This window comes from Berghia stephanieae, chromosome 2 (genome assembly GCF_034508935.2).
Source record: "Berghia stephanieae isolate SIO BIC M18660-M18661 chromosome 2, UCSD_Bste_1.3, whole genome shotgun sequence".
NCBI classification, from domain to species: Eukaryota; Metazoa; Mollusca; class Gastropoda; order Nudibranchia; family Aeolidiidae; genus Berghia; species Berghia stephanieae.
This window is the reverse complement of record NC_088361.1, coordinates 79979818-80004778: the sequence shown is the minus strand read 5'-3', so window position 1 is coordinate 80004778 and position 24961 is coordinate 79979818. Positions and strand designations below refer to the sequence as shown.

The 24961-nt window shown below is 36.9% G+C and overlaps 1 protein-coding gene across 2 annotated transcripts; it reads left to right on the top strand.

Moving 5' to 3' along the window:
* The first annotated feature begins 785 nt into the window (after window positions 1-785).
* Window positions 786-24575, top strand: LOC144963739 (uncharacterized). Of its 2 annotated transcripts, none has more exons than XM_078897685.1 (2): window positions 786-992; window positions 23838-24575. In XM_078897685.1, the coding sequence occupies exons 1-2, from the start codon at window positions 854-856 to the stop codon at window positions 24509-24511; spliced, it is 813 nt and encodes a 270-aa protein (XP_078753811.1). In that variant the 5' UTR covers window positions 786-853; the 3' UTR covers window positions 24512-24575. The 2 variants fall into 2 exon arrangements, with proteins under 2 accessions (XP_078753811.1, XP_078753812.1); XM_078897686.1 differs by lacking the exon at window positions 786-992 and adding an exon at window positions 21417-21669.
* Window positions 24576-24961: the final 386 nt, after the last annotated feature.

The following is a 24961-nucleotide window of genomic DNA, read 5'->3' as shown; positions in this document are numbered from 1 at the left end:
CGTGGGTGGCCAAATTGACCAATAATAGTTATAATTAAAAAATAAATAAATAAATAAAATCAAATTAAAAAATAATTTAATGATGATGATGATGATGATAATAATGATGATGATGATGATGATGATGATGATGACGACGATAATGGTGATGATGACGACAACGACGATAATGATGATGATGCATGATGATGAGAATAATAATAATAATAATAATAATAATAATAATAATAATAATAATAATAATAATAATAATAATAATAATAATAATAATAATAATAATAATATAATAATAATAATAGGATTAACACGACGTGTAGCCTACATTCTATCTGCAGTCCAAACATCCGAACTCAATTATGGGTCGAAATTAAAATTGTGTTGTCATGGACCTAGGTGAACAGACCCTCTTGTCATAGACACAATATTTTGCTTCAATTTTTTAAGATTTTAAATACTACAATGAGCACATAATAAATTGGGTTTCAGTCTGCAAATTGATAGAATACAACCATTTTTGATTCCATTTCGTTTTGATATCAGCTGTGACCTCGGTGACCTCGGTATGAGAACCACAGTGATAAGACCCGATCCCATCAGAAGCCTTTGCATTTTCAACTTTTCGTTTGGTATTTTCATGATCCCATGCTTCAGGCAGCCCCCACACAGACTACCGTCTACCGTCCTGTGTTATCTATGGCCCCCACCGCCCGCCGCCACAGTGCAACCATTTCCCTCCCTTTTTGTTGTCAGCTCGCTATCGCCTCACTTCCTGTACCGGATGAATTCAGCAACCTCTGCACTGCACTAAAATTTCTTTCGTTTTTCTCTCAGTTTGTTTTGGTTGCAAACCAAGATGGAGTCATTCAATGAGCGACTGGTTGCAGCCGTGAAAAAAAGACCTGCTCTTTATGACAAATCGGAAACCAATTATTCAAATCGATTTTATATACGTAGGCAATGGAAGGAAATTGGAGAACAATTGGGCATTGATGGTAAGTTATACTTTAATATATTTGGTACGATAATCTCTCTCTCTCTCTCTCTCTCTCTCTCTCTCTCTCTCTCTCTCTCTCTCTCTCTCTCTCTCTCTATATATATATATTATATATATATATATATATATATATATATATATATATATATATCGTTGACGTCCGACTCTAACCGTGTAAGTGCCAGTTTTGGGGAAATGGCTATTTTTAGTTCATTTCAAGGAAAATCCCATCCTCCGTCCCCTTGACACAATATCTGAGGGTTATAACCTTGGAATTGGCGGGAAACAAAAGATTCTCTAACCAATCATGACCAGTAGTGCTGGGTCGAGTTTGAAACGATCAAATCGAGCGGGTTTTCGATCGAGTCCTCTAAAATCGAGTCGGTTTCGGGCGGGTTTCGAGTCAGTGACGTCATCGAGCAGTGATTCGTTTGAAAAAAAAAAACACGAGCAACTCGTTTGCCACAGGAAACTTCACATACCCCTCCCTCTCTTATGTCTGTGGCTGGCTTGACTGCAGCTGGTTATGATGGGGGCTGCCAGATGGCCAAGTTCAAAATTGGTTACTAAGAAACGCTTTTCTATTATTATTCATTTAAAAAAAAATATTTTATTTAAAAAAAATGAAAAGATAAGTTTATCCAACTGTAGTCGATTGTTTTGTTAATCAAAACAAATGAGTTTTTCAAGGGAGTCAGAATGCTTGTGGTGTTTGGCTATTTGGGGTCTATTTGACTACTTGGGCAAGAAGAAATCTGGCTGTCTGGCAGCCTTGATTATGATCGTTCGTCGCATCACACACACATACACACACACACACACACACACACACACACACACACACACGCCATCAAACAGTTGTTGATGGTGAAGGGTTGAGACCCCCCCCCCCCCCCCCCTCCCACCACCATCATCCCGCTGTCACCTTAACATTTCATATTTATGTCGCGCCAAAAGTTGTCGGCCGCCCCCACCTCCCATAATTTGTCACTGGTCGTCATCGCCTCTTGTGTGTGCGGGAAAGGTCGTGCCTTTCATGTCATTATTTGAAAAATAAATGAACAAGAATGGTGTGTTTTTATTAGGTAGGTAGATAATAATAATATTTAGCAGGTTCCACACCCAGACACACACGGATTGCCCGGACACGATGATAACGATGCCGACGACAATGGATGACGATGATGATGATGATGATTATCGTGTTTCTGTTTAAAAAATGAAATACTTTAGCAGGTTCCACCCCCACCCCCCCACACGGATAGACCGGACCCGAAGATGATGATTGTGGTTTTGCTGGCTGTTACGGCTGTGATGAGGATGATGATAATGATGATGATGATGATGACGATGGCGCAGATGGTGATTATTTGTTCGGTCGCTCAGTGGTACGGTGTCTCTTGTCACAAAATCAAGCCTTATCAATGGCCGGATGAGTGACAGTGATTGTTGAAAATTGTGATCCAGACGTTAAGTCCGTGTGTCAGGCACTTGACTCAGGTGTGAATGTATTCTTATCTTATAAGCAATGACGGGTATTGTAAAGAGCTTTAATACAAAAAGACTCCAAACAGCGATCGGTACCTACTGTACGAAATGGATGTATGGTCGATATGGCGTGCCGGAGGAATAAATTAAATAAAATATTGTGAAGTTCATTGAGCATGGTAAATCCTTGGAAATGCGCTTTGAACTAATACACCTGCTAGACAACTCCGATTCCAATATAAACGACTGATTAATATTCCCATATATAAACTATAGTTAGCTGAAAATCTTTCTTTGTCGGGACTCCAAAAGTATGGAACGAATTAGACAAAGAAATCAAAGGGTCTTTTAGGAGCACTGATTGATTTTAGATTGATTATTACATTGAAATGTGTTGATATTTATTTTATCCATTATTATTAGGGTGGTGGTGATGATGATGATCCCGCTGATATGATGGTGATGATAAATAAATTAAACATAATTCCCTTTATTCATCCCATAGGGGAGATTCGTCTTTTGGGTCTATTCTAAGGGAAGACTGGAATAACCCAAGCGATAGCCGCAGTGCAGCGCCGCAAATTTAGTTAGGGCAAGGTGACTTGCTCAAGACCACTCAGCGGCGGGTGATCGAACTCGGTACCTTTCGGGTGCCAACCAAAGACCGTACCGCTGCCCCTGATGATGATGATGATGATGATGATGATGATGATGATGATGATGATGATGATGATGATGATGATGATGATGATGATGGGAACTAACAAAGAATACACAGGCATCTAAAATTGAAACATTCCATATTCAAAGCTAATGTTTTACTTTAAAAAATTGAGCTTTACAATATCCACTAAATGTGATCAAAGCGCTTTGTAAAGGGGTCCCCGGTCAACAGCAACATTTGATATGTAGGACGGGACATGCCGCCTGTTAGGCGATATTACAATTTTTCAGACAAAGACAACGCTGTTAACGGCCAGGTACTCATTTTACACCTGAGTACGGTGAGAGAATGTGAGTAAAAAGCCTTGTCCAAAGACTCAACTATGCACCGAGCGCGAGGCTCGAACCCAGGACTTTCCGATCCCAAAGCGGGTGTCATACCACTAGACCATTATAATGCACGAGACCCATGGTCGACTAGAGTACTACCTATAGTTACGTCATGACTAGACCACATAGCCGCACTACTGTAGGAGTGTTCATTGATAGAGGGATGCGTGTGTGTCATAGAAATAGCCTTAGTGTGTGTGTGTGTGTGTGTGTGTGTGTGTGTGTGTATGTGTGTGTGTGTGTGATAGTCAAACTTTAGTAGGTTTAATGAAGTCTTGTCACACACGCGTGATACACCTATACGAATTTCCCTGCCACTGCCACCCAGACACACTAACATCTGACAAGGAGTGAGGGCTGTGGAAGAACCACAGACTACCGTGTGCAAACATTGGCGATTGGTATCGGATGGCAAACTGTGATCGTTTGAATTTGAAATGATTCGAAACACTCGTTACCCCTCCGCTCGCTCGAATCCTGATCGTCTCAAGCTCGTCTCACGTGTCAAGATCGTCTCAAGCTCACAACCCGCCTGATCGTTTTACGATCGAGTAATCGTTTTACTAACTCGCTCTTCCGGCATTGCGATCGAGCACTGACTCGTGGCTTGGCGCTCGATCGTCGATCGAGTAAAAGCGATCAAATAACCCAACACTAGATCCAGTTCTAGTCGTAAGACAGACATGGTCCCTAAAAGAGAGTGAATGACCAAATCGGTCGATATCTTTATCATTTATGGGTGTATGACTTTATTAATAATACATTACTCGTATGTACATTCTTTTATCCTTTTATCGCAATTTGTGCGCTCAATATATTATTTATTTAGTTATGATATTTGCAAGATGTAGCGCCTAATCATGCATATTCATGAACGAATGTATAAATACTGTACATTTTTACTATAAAAGTAAAAAAGTCTTGCTCTTAAAGGAAGTAAAGAGCACGCCCACCCACTCTTACAATTTCCAGATGCGAGGCAATTAAGCGCTTAGAGCATGGTGTCAACTGTAGATCAGCGCTATATAAATGCTATGTATTTAATATGTAGCCGAACAACCAATTTTTTTCAGTATTTGCATTCAACGCTTTGGTACAATCACAGATATTGACTATGAGAAAAATGAGTAAATTATGATTTTTCTTCCATGAGTAACGTGTAGCATATTGTTATAGAAATAACAAAAACGGTACGATGAGAACCGTCCAAGTACCTTTGCTGTGCACAGTGATGACAGTTTCTGACAGGCGCTATGCGTGCAATGCCCTATCCGTGTTTACGTCACGCCACCTTGCAGAGAAACGGTCGGGCGCTAAACGAACACGGCCCTATCCGTGCAATAGCTGACGGATTTGTCGGCGCTATTCGTGTATGCGCAATATTTCTTTAAATGTCATCAACTTTTTAAAACAGGCAATTGTGTGTTATCAGAAATGCATTCTTAAACACTTGTAGGCAGTGTTGACCTCATATCCATGCGAAAGGAGCGGTAATAAAGTTTTTTTCACTTTTCTCGAAAGTGTAGTTCCTGCACTTACACGGTTAGAGTCGGACGTCGACGATATATATATATATATATATATATATATATATATATATATATATATATATATATATATATATATATATATATATATATATATTAATGTTACTGTATTTACTATTTGTCTTAATTGGATTTTTTTTGTGGGGAGGGGGGGGGGGGGGGGGGGGTCTCTCTTTTCTTGTTATTATTTGTTGGGGTTTTTTTTTTTTGTTTTTTTTTTTTTTTTTTTTTTTTTTTTTTTTGTTTTTGTTTTTTTTTTTTTTTGTTTGTTTCTTGATTATTTTTATCATATTATTGTTATAATGTGTATTTTGTTATGGTCTATGGTGATGTCATCTTAGCTGTAAGGCTGATCGCCCAGACCTTTCTTATTGATGTTATGCGTTTTGTATGATATGAAAACTCCCAACATCCGCCAACAGGATATAACGTACCAACACACAAAACGATGTGTGGCCTCAAACGTTTATCGAGTCTGATTAATGGATGCTTTGTTTTTTGTTTTAAAAACTCACAATATCCGCCAGCCGGATAAAACGTGCCCACAAAACTATGTGTACCCTTAAAGGTTTATACTATAAATTATAGTCCGATTAATACAATTTATAGCGCAATGCGACGCTCACCAACATCGCAAATTGTCGCCAATTTCGAGGCTCAAAACGGTCAAAGATGTCGGCTGGGATTCTTTTCAAAATTTGATAAATTTTTTTAGGTGCTTCTTGGTAAATAGCATCAGCAAGTACTGAAAGAAGCTAAGTGTCTCAATTCTTAACTTACAAAGGGGATAACTCAATTATTATGACCCCCAATATTAACTCATTTATATTACACAACACCGCTAACAAAGCTCAAAATATCAAAAACTGTTAAAACCCAATGAATTCAATGCTTTCAATTTTGTTTTTTGTTTTTGTTTTTTGTAAGTGCGAAATAATACATTGATTAACATTTCAATAAATGTGAACTAAATACTCACTCCGAGAACATCATGGTGAGATAAATGAAAAAAATATTCAGCTCCTTTGGATTATCTTTTTGTGTTTTGGAATGTTCTCTAGTCAAAAGTAGCTTGTAAAAAAAAGCGAGAAAGTTAAAGAAGGAGAAAGGACTTTTTGTCGAACCTGAATCTAAAAGATGTCAAAGAATAGCAGATGAGATTAAAGAAAAGATAATTGAATTGTATAACAATAACAATGACGGATACTTGCTGCTGTGCCCTGGAAAGAACGACTGTATTTCCGTCACAAGTGATGAGGAAAAATAACTTAGTACATAAGTGTTTGATTCTTCTTCATTTGGAATGAACTGCTTGCTATTTTATTTTATTTTTTTTTTTTTTTTTTTTTTGTGTTTGTGAAATACATCAAAATTCAAAACTACTCATATTAGCAATTAGTAATATTGACAATTAGGAATGTCTAGCATCTGCGTTTGTTGCCATTTTTCCCCACAAAAAATTACAAAAGTTGCCCCACTGGAGTCTACCTTCCATGTTCCCGGGTTCACTCCTCAATGGTGTCCATCTCTCATATCCCCAGGTTCACTCCCCACTGCTGTCCATATCTGGTGGTCCTGTGTTAACTCCCCAGTAGTGTCCATCTCTCATAGCCCCGGGTTCACTCCCCACTGATGTCCATATTCGGTGGTCCCGTTTTCAATACCCAGTGGTGTCCACCTCTCATATCCCGTATTCAATCCCCACTGATGTCTGCCTCTTATAGTCCCTGGCTCACTCCCCACTGGTGTCTACCTCCCATGGTCCCGGGCTCACTTCCCAGTGGTGTTCACCTCCCAAAGTTCCAGGTTCCCTCCCCACCGGTGTCCATATCTGGCGGTCCTGTGTTGACTCCCATGTAGTGTCCATCTCTCATATTCAATCCTCGCTGATGTCTACCTCTTACCTCTCACTCCTTAACGGTGTCCACCTCTCATAGCCCCATGTTTACTTCCCACTCTCAAAGTCCTGGGTTCACTCCCCTCTGATCCATATCTGGTGGTCCTGTGTTCACTCCCAAGTAGTGTCCATCTCTCATAAACCCCGGGTTCACTCCCCACTGGTGTCCATATCCGGTGGTCCCGTTTTCAGTACCCAGTGGTGTCCACCTCTCATATCCCGTATTCAATAAACACTGATGTCTACCTCTTATAGTCCCGGGTTCACTTCCCACTGGCATCCACCTCCCATGTTCTCGGGTTCACTCCCCAATGGTATGCCAGTGTTTCACTTGTGACGTGAAAAATTGCATTCCTTCCTTTTTCTTCTCTTTTTCTCGCGTTTCATCCTTCTTTTTTTTTTCTAGGAATATATGCTTCATCGTTGTGAAAAATTCCTGGAACAATCTGATAGCATTTCTTGGTGATCGTTTCTCTCAAAATAATCGTGATCTCGATGATGTGCGAAGTTTACAAGCAAGCATAAGAAGAAGCTGTATATTTTCAAATATTCATATCTCAAAAAGTTTTTCAACATACATCCATTCTGTTTGGTTGAAAGTAAACTGCAATGGTTGTTTATTATTCAGATCAAATTTGGTTTTAGTTTGTTGAAAATGTGTGTGTTAAGGACATTTGAAAATCGTCAGTCTACAGGGAATATGTTCCTAAAAATAGCTTACTCAAAATGTCTCAATCGTCTCTATGTTATGTTTGTGTGGAGAATAGAGATTAAAAGCATAACTGCTGGCATAACTGCTGGCTTGTAAACAAACTTTGAAAAGTAGAGAGCGGTATGGCTGCGTCTAGGCGGGCGAAGTCACCCCCCCCAGAGTTTTCTCAGAACCCCCTTTAGTAGCATACCGACGGGATCGTAACCTGGGGACCTCCTGGAGCCCATACACACGGATGGACCTAAATCCAGATTATGCATGCGACCCCGATGTATGACTTGTGTGTACCTGTTGGAGTACGACAGAGTCAGCTTCGCAGTTGGGACATCAGGCAGCCGTTTACGTGCACTGACCGTTATCTAGTCTATACAAGTCGTGAAATCGGGAAAAAGTAGGAATTTTTCAGGAAGTCGCGAAGTCGGGGGTGCCAGTTTGTGATGGCCAACTTTGGTTGATTTTTAAACTATTTTTAAAAATTAGATGTCACTTATATTATAATGTATGACACCCATTTTTCACTAATACGTTCCATGTTGTTTTGAGTACCGTATTTTTTTTATTATATATATATATATATTGCATGCCATGTATATTGTGCGCCTAGAGCTATATTGTATGGGACCGGCGCTTTATTATTATTATTATTATTATTATTATTATTATTATTATTATTATTATTATTATTATTATTATTATTATTATTATTATTATTATTATTATTATTATTATTATTATTTGTTAGAGAGATTGCGTTAAGTAAAAACAAATTCGAATCAACATTGATCAGAAAATGAAATGCTTATATAGATGGACTTTATTAATTGGTTATTTCCCTGTACAAATAATTGAAATATGTACCTACTCTATTCTATCCTGATTTCGTCCCACTTTTTTTTCGAATTTGAAAAAAACGTTCGGTCAGTTAAATTGCAGCATCCCGTATTCTCGCCACATCTCTCTCGTTTTTACCCCAAACTCCCTCTCAACTGATGTACCAGGTTGGAAGCAATGCGACATTTAGGGCAAAACCAGGTAGACCATAGCTGAAAATGATCTTATTGAGTGATTTAAAAAATATATATATATTTTATTTTTTTGGAGTGATCTTTTCATTGGGTGGTTTTGTGGGAAGATCATTATGATGCTTTTACGTCAAAAATATGAATCACTTTTGGTAATGCTTAGACATACCAAAGGGGAATAAAATCCGGGGGGGGGGGGGGGGGGGGGGGAGAATTATTAAATTAAATAAATGAAACAGCGAACAAACAAAAAGTAAAATTCTTCTTTTTTTTTTTCTCCATTAAATGATTCCATAAGTGTCTTGAGTAAGCCTAGTACTAATGTTTTAAAAATTTGTCGTCCCATTGTTATTTGATTGTGAACCATAGTCACTAACTTATGGAGGCCAAGCGATATACTTTATAATCACTTAACACATCTATACACATGATCTATCACAACTATTTATAGTTGCAATTACAATTGTTTCAGTGGCCTCTTTCTTCTTCATTTGCTTAGAAATTGAGGGAGTCTGTTCCTCCTTTTCATTTGCCGATTTTCTCAAGGCATTTGCAGGGATGTAGAAAGCCCAACTGCTCGTTCACTCCAGTGACTTTCAGACTTTGTCAGATTTTTTTCTCACTTTCCTTCATTACCCTATTCCACTCCATGGGGTGGTTTTACACCCCAGCCCTATGTTTTTCACCAATAACTTTTTTATTTTTTGAGCTAGAAAGTTGAAATTTTATGTAATCGCTAATTGTTATATGATAATTGTGACCACAAAGTATCATTTATATCAGTATAATATATTTTGAGTTATATAGGTATAAAATGTCAGATACCCTATTCATATCCGATGGGGTGTAAAACCACCCCATGACAATAAAGAGAAAAAAATGGAACATTCCTATTTCAATCCTATGGGGTGGTTTTACACCCCATCCTCTAATAGAAAATATAAGACTACACCTATTCTAATCCAAGGGGGTGGTTTTACACCCCATCCTATGTATAGAGAAAACATGAGCAACTAAATCAAATACCTATATAAACAAGCAATAAACAGGCAAGGATTTCATTAACCTATTTTGATAGTATTATATACATGTGTATACAAAACACACATGAAATAGAAAAACAATAACACAATAAGTAAAACTGAGACCATAATGAGTTTTATTTTTAAAAACCATTTTATTGAAATTAAATTTTATCTTTGGAACAAGTGAAATATAACACTGTGGCAACTTTTATTTTATTTTAATTTTTGATATGTATGATATACTACACGCATATCAGTTAATTTAAAAAAAAAACATGAAACATGAATTAAATTTATTTCTTCTCGTAACCAACTGGAAGAAATGAGTTTCAAAATCAAAATTTAATAGGGTAACAACAAAAATATTTCTTGTGGTTTGATTTATGTCTGACTAAAGACAATTCAGAGGTGAAAGCAAAGCTTGATTCTGATTTTTTCAAATCCTTGCCATGTTTGAATTTCTCAGGAAGAAAACGTTTGACTCTACAAACTGTCCCAACTCCTGTCAATCCTTGCTTTCTGAGCCATAACAAAAGCTCTTTGTCCGTGATAAAATTATCAAAAGTAATATTTCTACCACTTTTGCAATATGGCATAGCTAATTCCTTGACAGTTTCTCTTCCTAAATTTGTCCTCCTTTCTCCATATTTTCCAATATAGGAAATTGCTTTCAGTGGATAAGCAGTCTTAGAATCACATATCCAGAATATTTTCAATCCATACTTATCCGGTTTGCTGGGTAAATATTGAAGAAACTTGACTCTCCCCCTCCATGGGATTAATTGCTCATCCACTGTAAGGTTCATGTCTGGAGTATATATCTTTGAAAGTTTATTGTTGATGGTATCAAAAAGGTCCCTGATTGGCGCAAAAACATCCCTGGCCCTTCTGACTGTTCGAGTAGTCCTGTCGTCAAACCTTAGACTTAGAGCATTTGTTAGGTTCAGAAAACGCTTCATTGTCATTGTTGCTCTGGCCACAGGGTCTGCTGCAATGCCGCTCCATATTCTTGCCACATTGACCAGGTTCAAATTTCTTGCTCCCAAATGGTAATATAATCCAAGCAAAGCCATGATTTCTATACCGTCTGTCTTCACCCACATGTCACCCTGGCATCTCATCCCCTCCAAATTTGTAAATCTAACAATGCTAGAAATGACAAGTGGCGTAAAAAAGAGTAAAAACTGATAGCGGGTCAACAACACATTTGATGTTAACATTCCTTACATTATGAGATTTGACCTGTCTAAAAACATTACATTGCCTTTGCCTAAAGTTTTGGACAACAGGCTCTTCAGACCATACTGTTCCATCATTTGAAGTTAAAGTTTGAGCTACTCCAGTTGGTAACGTTGTCAAATTTGCATCTTCTTGAATATCCTCATCTCTGTCCTCAACTTCATCAACTAGCATTTCGGGATCTGAATCGTCTAGAATGGATGCAACTTCATCACCTTGGCTGCTGGCATAATCTAAAACGTCTCCATAATCCTCATCACCATCCTCTTCTCGATCTTTTGTTTGTTTGATTGTTGCTTTAGGTCTCTTCCAACACAATTGAGGTTATATGAGAGACCGCTGAAACAAAAAAAAACAAGCAATCTAACAAAAATAGTACAAATGTAAATCAAAATCATAACCTAAAGATATCATAAGCTAAATTATAAATAACCATGAACAAACAGGCAGAAGATTTACAGAGAAAAAAAATATCCCCTGCCAAAGTTACAATCACAAACCAAAGAAGCAGGATAGACTAGTAAAGAGAAGAAGAAACGACATCACTATCGGATCGTACACCCATGCGAACATCATAGGTATATGATTCAAGGGTGATGCTCCCATCCAACCACCCGCGTCTCTCTCTTCTAGATCATTCAGGGTTTGTACAATGACATCTGAAACATGAGATATCAAATAGGTGAAAAAACCCCAAAAAAAAAACATTTTTTTCCTTTCAAGTTATTGAGTAGGTACAACATATAAGACTATTATACTCTTGCAATAAAATTGAGCAGCTTCTCTCTTTTCTGAAGAAAGATCTCATATGATATTAAACATAAAAAATGCTTTTGGAGTCCAGCTAAAAATTGTACAGTAGATAAGCTCCTCAAACGAAAGACAAACACACAGTTATTTTATCAGCTCCCTGCCAGACGTTGCATATTCTAGGAAAAGTGATACGGCTGGCTGGCCTGGTGTCTGTCAACATTTACTGGCTAAGATTTGTGCTACACTGCATGTCTGAGTCTGATTCGCACAAATAATTGTCAAAGTAGTGCAGTATCTTTATGTGACCTATAGTAGTTGAAAGAGAGGTTAACCCTAACAAAACAAAACAAGCAAGAATAGATTCAGAATAAGGGACTTACCTGATGTAGGGTTGGAACTTCATTCTAAGAGTGATGGATCTGAAAGATGAACTGGCTGGAGATCAATAAAGTCTGAATTGTTTTCATCAGTTGTTGAGGGCACTTGAAATGCTCGAAAAACATTCCTATTTGCATCCGCCGCCATTTTCACTTCGTTTGATTTTATTGTAATGAATGAATCAAATTAATACTCAAAACAAAATAGAACAACCTTAGGAACAGGGAGATAGGGAGCGTTCACATATTACGTCATCAGCTAGGGGGGAGGGGGGGTCTACCAAATGTTGACATGTGTTGACATGGGGGAGGGGGGGGGGGGGGGTCAGACCCAAGATGATGTCATCAAAACATAGGCAAATTAAGCCTATTTCAAAGTTTGTTCCTTTCAAAACAGCTAAAGATAAATTGCTATGATGAGTATTGCCCATCTCTCAAGAAACAAGATGGGAAAGGGGTATCACTTCTCAAAAGGCGAACTTGCCCTAAATGTTCCTTGTATCACTCCTCGATCACAGCAATGAAAGACCATTCACGAAAATGCGGCATACAAGAAGAACAGCAAATGGGAGAAAGTGATGGCGATGAAGATTAAATTGATGATACTATTTATAGTACATTGCCAGAGGTCCAAGGCAGAAACATTTTTGAATCAATTAATTTTATGTTTGGAAATTGAAACAGAAATTCATTCCACTAAAAGACTAATATGCTATAAAATAATTTGCCTCCTATACTATTTTAAATTACACTTTCTGAAATTTTTTTAATAGCACCTGCACCAAGTAGCCTAATTTAAATAATGTTTGTTAGATTTTATCTTTGCAAATTTAAATTTTATGTCCCCATTGTATCGTAAAACATAAATTATCAACAGTTTCTGAAATTAATAAAATGTCTGAATGTGTTTTATCAAACGTTGATGATCAATGTTTATGGTTTGAAAAATGAATAATAAATATTGTGAAATTAAAGTTATCTTTTAGTTTTTATTAAATTAGATGACGTCATCATCTGTTGGGGGAGGGGGGAGGGTCAGGTCAATGATGACAAGTGATGACTTGGGGGAGGGGGGGGGGTCTAAAAAGGGCAAATTTTTGATGACGTAATATGTGAACGCTCCCATAGGAGCATCTGCTCTGTGTTGTAATTATTGTAACAGGAACATGTGACAAACAGGAAGGGGAAGAAATGAAAAAGTTGGGTCAGAGCAAGGCCCTCTATATAGTGTTCCAGGCCGGGAAGCAGGTCCGGAAAAGGGATAGAATAAAAAACTACCAGGCCGACTTTTTAAACATTTTTATTGACTCCAGCATATTTAAAATGTATCACAATGTTATTTCAATATTTTTCCACTACATCATATTGTTTTGAAATAAAATATTATGACCGAAAAACGGATTTGAAGTGAGAACTATTTTACATCTCCGCCGCTATTATTTTAACTACAGGTATCGCATACGCAATCAGGCCTACGATCATTCCGCCTTTTGTATCGCTATTTCTTCCCCGTTGTTCCGCCATTGTTCTGACAACAATGCCTTGATCTGCTAACAAAAGAAAGTTTGTTTCAACTATTTACGGATCGCTGCCTCTCTACAAGATGGATATAAAGACGTCTAATTCCCTTTGAGTGTTGCCCTCTTCAATTTTCAGCGTATCCTCCCAAACAAAGGTGAGTTTTTGTCGCGAGTTTTGAGTGTAGAGTGTGACGAGTGACAATGACAATGAGAATGACTGGTAAAAATGGAATGTGAGTTTGGATTACAAAGAGAGTTTTATCTAACTCACAGCTGACTGTTAAATGAAAAAGTAGGTAGATAGACGTCTTAAATGAAGATCAAACTTCCGAAAGCTCCTACATCCCCAGTATTCTTGTATTTTATAATGTTCTAGAGTACTATCTAGATAGTAGGCGGTTTGGGAAGGGGGAAACTTTTTTTTTTAAAGTTTGTCTCCCCCCTCCCAAACTCCCTACTAGAACATTATAAAAAAAGTTTCCCCATTCCCATTGAAACCCCCTACTAGAACAAGAATACTGCGGATGTAGGAGCTTTCGGAAGGCTTCCCGTCAATCTATCTTACTTAGACTAGGCAGTTCGACTGCAAACGGGGCTGATTGTGTCCCAGCTCTCAGCCTCAGCTAGCCCATGCCATAGTCATAGGGAAGTTGTGACTGGAAATTGAGGTGGACGTCTTAAAATATGACGCAACATTTTGGCAACACTCAATATTTAAAACCTTTAATTAATCTATTATTATTATTATTATTATTATTATTATTATTATTATTATGACTGTCTACGTACACGGTAACTGGGCACCTATCACTATCTACTATCATTCGTTTACTGCGTCTTTATCTGTTTATTGTTTGTTTTTGTTAGTTTGTTTCCCTCTTTTTTTGTTACCTATTTTTGTTGTTGTTTTTTCAAAAAAAATTTACCATGATGTTTAAAAAAAAAACTTCGATTTTAATTTTCTAAAATTATTTATTTGAGATCAGTATTTCTGGGCCTTGTTTCTTAATGGGGCTATGTGGTCTAGTGGGCAGCTATGTGGTCGAGAGGTATGACACTCGCTTTTTGATCGGAAGGTCCTTGGTTCGAGCTTCGCTTGGCGATAGTTGAGTCCTTATAAAAGGCTCTTTACTCACATTTTCTCACCGTACTCAGGTTTTTAAAAATGAGTATCTGGCCATTAACAGCATTGTCTCTGTCCGAAAAAATTGTATTATCGCCTCACAGGCGTCATGTCTCGTTCTACATGTTACGTGTTGCTGTTTATCAGAGACCCCTTGTAAAACGCTTTGAGCATGTTTAGTGGAGATTGTACTATATAAAAGCTCAATTTAATTTTAATGAATTTAATTCGTACTTCCTTACAAAGGGGTAGGCTGTCCCATCATTGTTTATATTTATTCACCTTATCTACACCATTCACACTACACATCTCTTATTCGTCTTGTTTTGTTGATAAAGGGGAAACCAGAAACGTCCACAGTATGTCTTCGTCTAATAAATTGAGGCTTACAATTCAACACTTATCGTTATTTTTTAGATGATGTGTAATGTGTACATGTATCTTGTAGTCCTGCTTAAAACAATTGACATTAATCTCTACCCTAATTTCAAATGGTTACTATAAACTAATGTATCTACCTTTTTTTTCCCCACAGTATTTGATAACCAACAGTTCGTTCCATGATGGTGAACAAGTGCTGTGTCCCTGGATGTGACAGTAATTATTACAGACTTAATTGTGCGCCAAAAAAGGCATCTTGTTTTGAATTCCCGAAAGATGCAGAACAAAGGAATTCATGGATTAGAAAAATTCCCCGGGAAAACTTGGTTGTGACAAAGTTTACTGTTGTATGTGAAAAACACTTTCAGGAAGATGATATTATACGTTTTAAAGTTGTTCCTGAAAAAAATGGACAACCACAGAAAACTGTTCGCAGGAAGCGTTTGAAGTTGAAAGCTGGTGCCATCCCATCAGTTTTTCCAAATCTTCCCTCTTACCTCACTACTACCCCTTTGCCTCAAAGGGAAAGCCCCAGGAGTAAGAGACAGAGACTTGAGGAGAGAGAGAGGAAAGTTTTAACGTTTTTTTAGAACAAGATAAAATTTTAAGTTTTGAGCATTTTAAAAATGAAGTGTGTGGATTTCTGCAAAAGTGGAAATATAATGATATTTCTTATGCTTTAAAAAATGATTCTGTATATTTGTATGCCACTGCATCGACTGATTCGGATGGATTAACGATTCCTTTTAGTATATGTGTAAAAAATGATTTGAAACTAGATGTGTGGTTAAAAAATGTTCTTGTTTGTAAAAATGACTTGAAATGGATAATTCCGGACTCTAAGCTGTCTACTTGGAGCCAGTTAGAAAATATTTTAAGCCATTATTCTGCAACAGATTTTACATCTTCCTATAATTCAACATTTCATCAGGCAATTAAATTGTTGAATGTCTGCAGAGACAAAAATAATGATGATAGTAATAACAAAGTTTTTGATTTTTTAATTGATCAGTTAAATTTGATAAATCTGTCTCCATCACAGCGTAGATTTTCTGCTGAATGTATGATTGCTTCTTTTTGTATTTATTCAAATTCCCCGACAACTTATCGTAAGTTAAGGGATTCTTTACTTATTCTTCCCAGTGTGCGATATTTACGTTTATTATCTAGCACTGTATCTTTAAAATCAGGTCTGATTGCCAATGATTTTTTAGTGAATGAAATTAAGTACCTGTCAGATAAAGATTTGTATGTTAATCTTCTTATTGATGAAGTTCATGTCAAGTCGAAATTATCCTACAGAGGGGAGCAATTAATTGGACAGGCTACAAATGATCCTGAAAATCTTGCCAAGTCTATGCAATGTTTTATGATTTCTTCTGTCATGTCTAATAAGAAATTAATTGTTGGAATGTTTCCTGTTGTAAAGATGACTTCAGATTTCTTGTTTGAAACAACAAATGATGTAATTTTTAATGTTTGTAAAGCTGGATTTAATGTCATCAGTGTCATTTCTGATAACAATAGAATTAATCGAAAGATGTTTTCTTTACTGACTAAAGACTCAGAAACTAAATTTTTTATACCTAATCCTATTGACAATTCTCTCAAGATTTTTTTATTGTTTGACTCTGTTCATCTTCTCAAATCAATTCGAAATAATTGGTTGAATGTTAAAAACGATAGTCAAACTTTTACTTTCCCCAATTTAGATAGTGAAGTCATAGATAGCAAATGTATTTCTCATGCTTCCTTTTCTGATTTAAAGCATTTATACAGAGTTGAAAAGTCCCAACTTTTAAAAGAGGCCCCTACCTTAACCTGGAAATCACTATTCCCACACTCTTTAGAGCGTCAGAAAGTCAGTTTAGCCCTTAAGATATTTAATGAAACCAATATTGCTGCTTTGAAAACCTTAGGTCCTCATTCAGCTTTCACATCTTGGGAGGGTACTGTTAATTTCTTGACTATAGTTTGTCGTTGGTGGGATATGGTTAATGTGCATCACCAGTATTATGGGAGGAATAAGATTACACCAGAGGCCTCTCCTTTCTTTTCTTGTGAAGATGAAAGACTGAGTTGGTTACTAAAAATGTCTTCATGGCTCAAGAAATGGAACCAGATGCATAAAGAAACGAAGTGTGGTTTTTTGTCTTCAGATACATTTTATGCTTTGCCCCATACATTAGAATGTCTAGTTGAATTGATAAGATATGTTTTAACTAAACTTAATTTTAAATTTGTTTTGACTGGAAAATTTCAGACTGATGATCTTGAGGCTCGTTTTGGTCAATATAGGCAGTTATCAGGTGGAAATACTTTGATTTCTGTGGAAGAGATTCTTCAGAATGAAAGAAAATTAACTATAAAGCAGCTTTTAACTATTCATTCTTCCTCTAAAGGCAACATTCCCTTAAATGTTAAATGTTTTTTATCTGAGTTCTCTTCAGATAATTTGGATGAAAGTGACATGCTTTTCATTCAAAATTTTCCTTTTGAAAATGTTGAAATTCAGTCAGAGTCTTTAGATGTTATTATATATGTTGCTGGCTATGTTGCAAAGAAAGTTATTACAAAAACTGATTGTTCTTTTTGTTGTGAGATTGTAGGAGATAAAAACAAATGTCTTGGCTTTTCTATTGATGATAAACTTTTAGAGTATTTTGAAAACCTTAATCACGGTGGCTTAACATATCCATCTCCTGTTCTTGTTCATTTGTTTCAAATTGCACTTTCAATCATGAATGTTGCTGTTAGTAATATGGAGCTACATTTTTTGAAGTTAAACAATCAAAATGATGTCCTAATGAAACTAAATATAGCTTACTGGACAGAGTGTAACCTTCCCATTGAATTTTCATCTGTGTGTACGAATTGCAAGTCTCAAAGAGATAAGTTATTTCATATATGTACATCAACATTTGTCAACATTTTGTTGAATAATTATTCTAAGAAAGTAAATGAAGCAAACTGTTCTAATCAGATTGTAAATGTAAAAAAAGCCATAAAATTTGCATGATTTGTATTTTTGTCAGAATTTTATATTTGTTTGTTCCTGACCTCACATAGTGGGCAGGGAGATACATACTGTGTCTTTTATCCCCCTATATCTGTTTTCCAACATGCTGTCTTTGTCTTGGGAATGAGATTACTTGGTTTTGTCCTGGCCCTGGACGGATACCCTGGCTGGGAAGGAAACAGTCAAATGTATAGTTAGTTTTGGGAGATGATATTTTTTTTTCCTTGTAAATCATCTCTCTGTTATGTACTGTATTATTTTTCCTTTCACCAATGTATGATTTGTAAACAATTGAGTGTGTTCCTCTGGAAGGAGACCTGTGCTTATGTCTGAATGAGACATTGAGTGATCTCAAACTTCGCACACTGATAGTGTGCTCTTGGAATCAACATCTGTTCCCTATTTGAACCAATACCCCTTTGTCTGCCTTATTTTTGGGTGCTTTAATTGTAATTCTATAACTTTTAACTATCCCATTTTCTTCCTTTTTTACTGGCGCTGATATGACCTAAGTGTTGTAAAACCCTTAAAAACAAAAACAAAAACCCCACATATGCTTGTTTAAATTACTGGTTTGCATGTTTTGATAACTATGATGTGTGTAATAAATATAATTGCTTGATTGAGTGATATAATTATTACTTCAACTATACTATAACTGTAATTATGTTTTTGAAATCACAAAGTATAAATATATTTTAAAAGTATGTCACTTGCAATCTCTGTTTTATATTATGTATGATATACAGATTGTTCATATGTTAAAAATAAATGTCCCAATGAGATAACTGTAAGAACTGAGTTTTATTTCTTACTCTAGTGTGCAAGCGGATGGTTGGCGGGGCCATAGTAGATGGGAATCCTTTTAAGGTTCTTCAATTGTCATACTGTTTCTTCTTTTGGGGGTATAATTATATGTCTAAAGCTATTGCAGGTGTTCTACAGCTACGACAGTCTCAGTCATTTTTTGGAAATGTATTTTCTTGTCTCTATTCAACTTGTAACTACAAACTGTTTTCAGTTACTTTTCTTTTATCTATCACCTTACTCTCTCTCTCTCTCTCTCTCTCTAGTGTTCTCTTAACAAGCTTACATACACAGCTGTTCTGTTTGTTCAGTCGTGCTATACGACTGAGTACTTACGTACAAAAAGGGTGTTAGCATATCCCTGGGCCATAATGCATGTTATGGGGTAACCATCATCAATCTATATTTTTTCCTGTAAATATCTTTCGTCACCTATTTTGAAAGATGACATTTATTTCCCTCGTAAATCTACCTCTCTGAAACATCCATGGCAGGGCCTAAAGTCTTGGTATTATTTTAACTTGTCTAACATCTTACTTACCACTGAGCACTTATATGACCTTAGCAGTGAGCATGGAATAACCCACATAAAAGTAAAAAAAAGGAAAGTATAAGAATTCTCACTTTTAACTTTTATACTACTATTATTATTATTACTACAAAGTACTCTATATGGGTAACTTGTGTAACTTTAGCTAAGTCGTTATTGATATTGAAATGAACGAACTTATAAGCGTTAATATTATTTAGAAATAAGATCCTCTAACACTTAACACGTCTTTAAATTGTTTTGTGCGCGAAGAGCTGCACGCCGGCGTACAGGTAAACGATAAAGTGGACAGCGGCGAAGTCGGCCTGTTAGTTTTCGTCCCTCTCCCACGCTTCCTGGCCTGTGCTATATAGACGGCCTTGGTCAGAGTCATGGTGTGGAAAATGTAAAAAATAAAAATAGAACAAGATGTGAAACAAAACTCTATTTCATTATCTCTATTCTTTGCACTAATTATGGTAAAAACTGGCGGCATGAATAATAATAATAATAATAATAATAATAATAATAATAATAATAATAATAATAATAATAATAATAATAATAGTTCTTTTCATATTTTCCTATTAGGGGAGGGCATCCGGGTCACCAAAAGGTCATCGATGCTTTAGGTTTTGAGAAGTCAGGTCATCGACGACTGAGAACTTCCCGACCTCCACTTAGTTCTCGATGCTTTTCTCGTCTCGAGAATCTTGGTCGTCGATGCTTCTCGTATTGAGTCCCGAGTCCCGAGTCTCGAGACTATACTGCGCGAGCGACGCACGCGTTACTAACAATGTGTACTATCTGCATTGTCCACCCCTCTCTCGTCGGCGATGATTCCAGCGAAGCTCGAGACTTTTTTGCGTCTCGATGCTTTTTTGAGTTTCGAGACTCAAAAAAGTCTCGAGCATCGCTCTAGTCATCGGTGCTTTCATTCAATACCTAGTCATTGGTATTGGGTATTGACGTTATATCATATTTTAAACAGCTAACAAAACACAAACGTCGTAAATAGATCAAAATGGTTATAGGTATCAATGTTTTATTATTATAGAAAGTGAATTTATTTAATGTATTTTAAGTTTTAATACAAAAAAGCCATCCAAAGCTCAGTTGAAGTGCTACTTCTCGGGAATTCCCGACTTTTCCTTGGTCATCGAGTTCGGGAAGTTTTGAGTGTTGGTGGCCGATGACTTGAGGTATCATCGAGACTTCCGCTCGACACTATTTCCTATATTAACTTAGGGGTGCAAAACCACCCCATTGGATAAGAATAGGGTAAAAAGCTTTTTTCCTACCATTTGACTAGGGGTGTAAAACCACCCCAATGGAAAAGAATAGGGTAACTCACATTTTTTCTTATCATTGGAATAGGGGTGTAAATCCACCCCATGGGATATGAATAGGACTATGAAAATTGGGAGTGGATTAAATAGGTGGCATTTTCCAATAACTCCAATTTTCTCTTCTCTAGGATGACAACCTACTCTTTTTTTTAAAGATGTCAGCCAAATACAACAATCGGGAAAACATTATGAGACGATAGCTATGTCCTGTCATTCAAGTAAACAAAAAAATAACAAAACACACACACACACACACACACACACACACACAAATAAAAGGCTTATCCTTAGAATAGAAACTGATAGCCATATGTATTGTTCTCACTAAGGAGATCGAGTGGATAATTACTGCAACTAAAGCTAGCAAATGATTTAAAGGTGATTTTGTAGTATCATTTATAAAATATTATTTAAATTGATATGTTCGGTGTTGGTTCATTATATATCAGCATTGCCTGAGAAATCCAAATTTTTTAAATGCATTTTTTAAAAAGTGTGTCACCAATTTTTTTGTCGATAAGAATCCCCGATCGGTCTGCGGATAGAAGTCTTGAAAAAAAATTTGGGATCTTGAAAATTGTTTCAAGATTTGACTTGGGACCGTATTACTATTACATGCTCCCTGTGTGAGATTGCTTACGTTGGCGAGACCGGAAACAGTCTGGGTGACAGATTTGTGCAGCACTTGCGAGAAATATCGAACTGTGCAGACACAGCAGTGGCCAGACACTTCCATCCGCCTGGCCACTGTGTTGTACAGTGTGTGCGCGTGTCTGTGCCCAGTTTTTGTCATTCAGACACTTCCTCCCGCCGAGGACCTGATCATGTCACTGGGTAAGCGGACTCAACACCAGAGTTGACCACCATTAACATTGTCGATATATTTTGATGAATTTAAAGGATCAAAATAAGATTATGTGGTTCTTTCCCTTGAAAATCGGTAAAAACGAGAGATCGGGAAAAACGAGAATTTATGTTTGGAACGGAGGGTCTCGTTATAACCGAGCTCCATTGTATTTTCTCTTAAGTGGAATACATAATCTGATACGATCCTGTATGGTAACTCAATATCTGAACCGGCCCTCTCGAGGGATCGATAATTTGTTAGACAAGAGCTTTTTTTCCCCCCTAGACATGAACGCTCGAATACTCCTCCACCACTGTTTGCTCCACATGAACCACAATAAATTTCCTATTTGCAGTTGATGTAAAAGTTGCTGCTCGACGCTCGAATAATAAATAATATGAAATTGAATGCAAGCTTCAATTTAAATACAAAAACAGATCAAATGAACGTTTCGGGTTTCCCCTTTATCAACAAAACAAGATGAAGGAAACACTACAGATGAATGAGATAATACATTCGATTTCACATTGTTATGTTTGTGGTATTTAGAGCCTGACTTTTTGGTTTTCTTATGCGGATATGCTTTCCATCTATAGCACTCAACCAATTGAAACTAAAACTGAAATGTCATTTAAAATTCAGATGAATATTTCAGTTAGTGTTGTTCATCAGGTTTTCCCTTCACTTGTGGTTGAAGAATAACCCCGCATGTCCCATTTACAATAATCAATAATTGCTCTTACAGTTGAGATGCCTAGCCGAAAGTGAAATGATCGGGATTTGTGAGTGTCTTCTGCAGCCAGGTCTCTGTAACAGAAAATATGAAAAGGAGGGGGGGGGGGGGGGGGGGACGTAAATAAACAAGTTACTCCTCATATAGCCTTGTGGAGAACATTGTGCTTATTTGAGTCAATACAAAAATTGATACGGCGCACAACTCTGCTGAAATATTTGAAAAATAGAAATGTATTTTTTACAGATAGATAAACAGATAACTTGATTTCCTTTTATAATTTAAAGTCAGTTTGAAAGTTCGTTAAGTCAAACAGATATCATTAAAAAAATTACCGAAGACACTAACACACCTCATGGCCACACCCTCAACTCTATCTGTCCAGTGGAGTCCTTACTTCCGTTGTGTTGATTTAGCGGTGATCAGTATTGTTATGTAGTAGTGTGTTCTCATTGCGTGTATGTTTATGTGTCTGTGTGTGTGTGTGTGTGTGGTGTATACATATGTGTGTGTGTGTGTGTGTGTGTTTTCGAATATGGTTGCGTGGAAGAAAAAAAAAAGAGGGGGGGGGGGGGGGTGTTCATCAAGTAGAGAAATTCCTGAGCAAAGGGGGGGGGGGGGGGGGTTTGCTAGGAACTGTCAGATTGGCATTTTTCAGCAAATCGTGGCATTTATAGTGATATAATTCACTTAATCACATGACGGTATTCGGATTTACAGACATTTTAAACAAGTTTCACCGATTAACAACATCAACTAATATTACTGCTGATATTACTGTCGTTTTTATGCCATCGATGTGATAATTATTCAGATTTTCATTTGACCTCACATAAGTTAAGTAAAGGGGAGACATTCCGAAAGCTCCTACATCCCCAGTATTCATTCAATTTGTATTTTCACCGTTGATCTTTTGTCAGGCGTTTATTTATTCAATTTGTCATCATATAAAAAAAGCGTTTTAAAAACTCTAGAACAAACCTTGATAGATTTGTGAAAGTTTAAAATTTCCTAATTTGACCATTGTTTTGATTCTCGGCCGCCATTTTAATTTGTGAAGTATTGAAGGTAGTGCAAAGCACTCCCAAGTAAAGCGTGGTAAAGACTTGCGACTTATTGATATTGATATCTACTGACTGATAAACTAAAATCATGCCGAATAAAGCACGGCATCGACGAAAAGCACATCGATTAAAATGTGCATCTAATCGTAATCAAGCTAATCAACAAAATGATTCTGGCAATATCTAATGAAAATAGTTCTTTCCGCGCGAAATTGCGGGCGTTTTACTAGTATATATATATATATATATATATATATATATATATATATATATATATATATATATATATATATATATATATATATATATATATATATATATATATATATATATTGCTTTTATTTTGTTGTTGTTGCAGAAACCACCGCAAGGAAGAAATGGACAACTCTGAGGGATTACTTCTTCAAGTCTCACAGACAAGTTTTAACAGAAAATAAATCAGGATCTGAGGCAATCAAAGGAGGAAGGAAATGGTACCTATATGATACTTTGACGTTTTTGCGACCTCACTTAGCCTTAACAAACAGAAAAACGTTCGATAATTTATCTGATGATTCTGATATTGAAGACGATGGCTTCTCACAGATATCCGAAGTTAGTGTCACCCCATCTGAAAACAGTTTATCGTTGCCCCCTCACCCTGCCTCCGTGGATGACATACCTCAGACGGCCGGCCCCAGCACCAACACTCCTGGCAGTACTAGTTCTGGTGATGTTCACTTATCACCAACAACACAATTATGTGGAAGGAAAAGACCTAGATACCCGTACCTCCACGGACGTGGACAAACAGCTCCAATAGATGACGCGGAAAAGAAGGATGAATGCGACCTGTTCCTACAAAGTCTTGCGCCTCAACTGCGCATGATGGACCCGCTTGCGAGGTATGAGTGTCAAGCGGACATCCAACTGTTAATTTTGCGTCATTTGCGCCTCAGCCAATCTACACAGTTAATGGCATCAGCAGAGGATCTAAAATATCATCCCTCTCTCAACATGTCCACGAGTAATCAATGCAACAACCCACCGTAAGAGACTACCAAGCGTACAGACAATGAAAATCTTAATGAAATAAAGCTCTTCTAATTTTTTATAATTTAGAATATTTTTTTTTTGTTTGTTTGTTTTTTGTTTATTTGTTTGTTAATTACTGACGAGTTGTCAAAAATACGATAAAACGATTATAGTAGCCCTCTCAGAGTCAATCGGTTCATAAGGTTGTACCTAATGTGGCTATGTGGTCTAGTGGTATGACACTCGTCTTCGGGCCGGAAACTCCAGGGTTCAAGTCCCGCTCTGAATGACGCATAGTTGAGTCCCTTTATTCACATTCTCTCACCGTACTAAGGTGTAAAATGAGTACCTAGTACTTGGCCGTTAACGGCGTTGTATCTGTCGGGGAGAAAATACAATGTCGCCTCACAGGCGTCTTCTGGCTAGGGATCCCTTGTAAAACGTTTTGAATACGTATAGTGAATAATG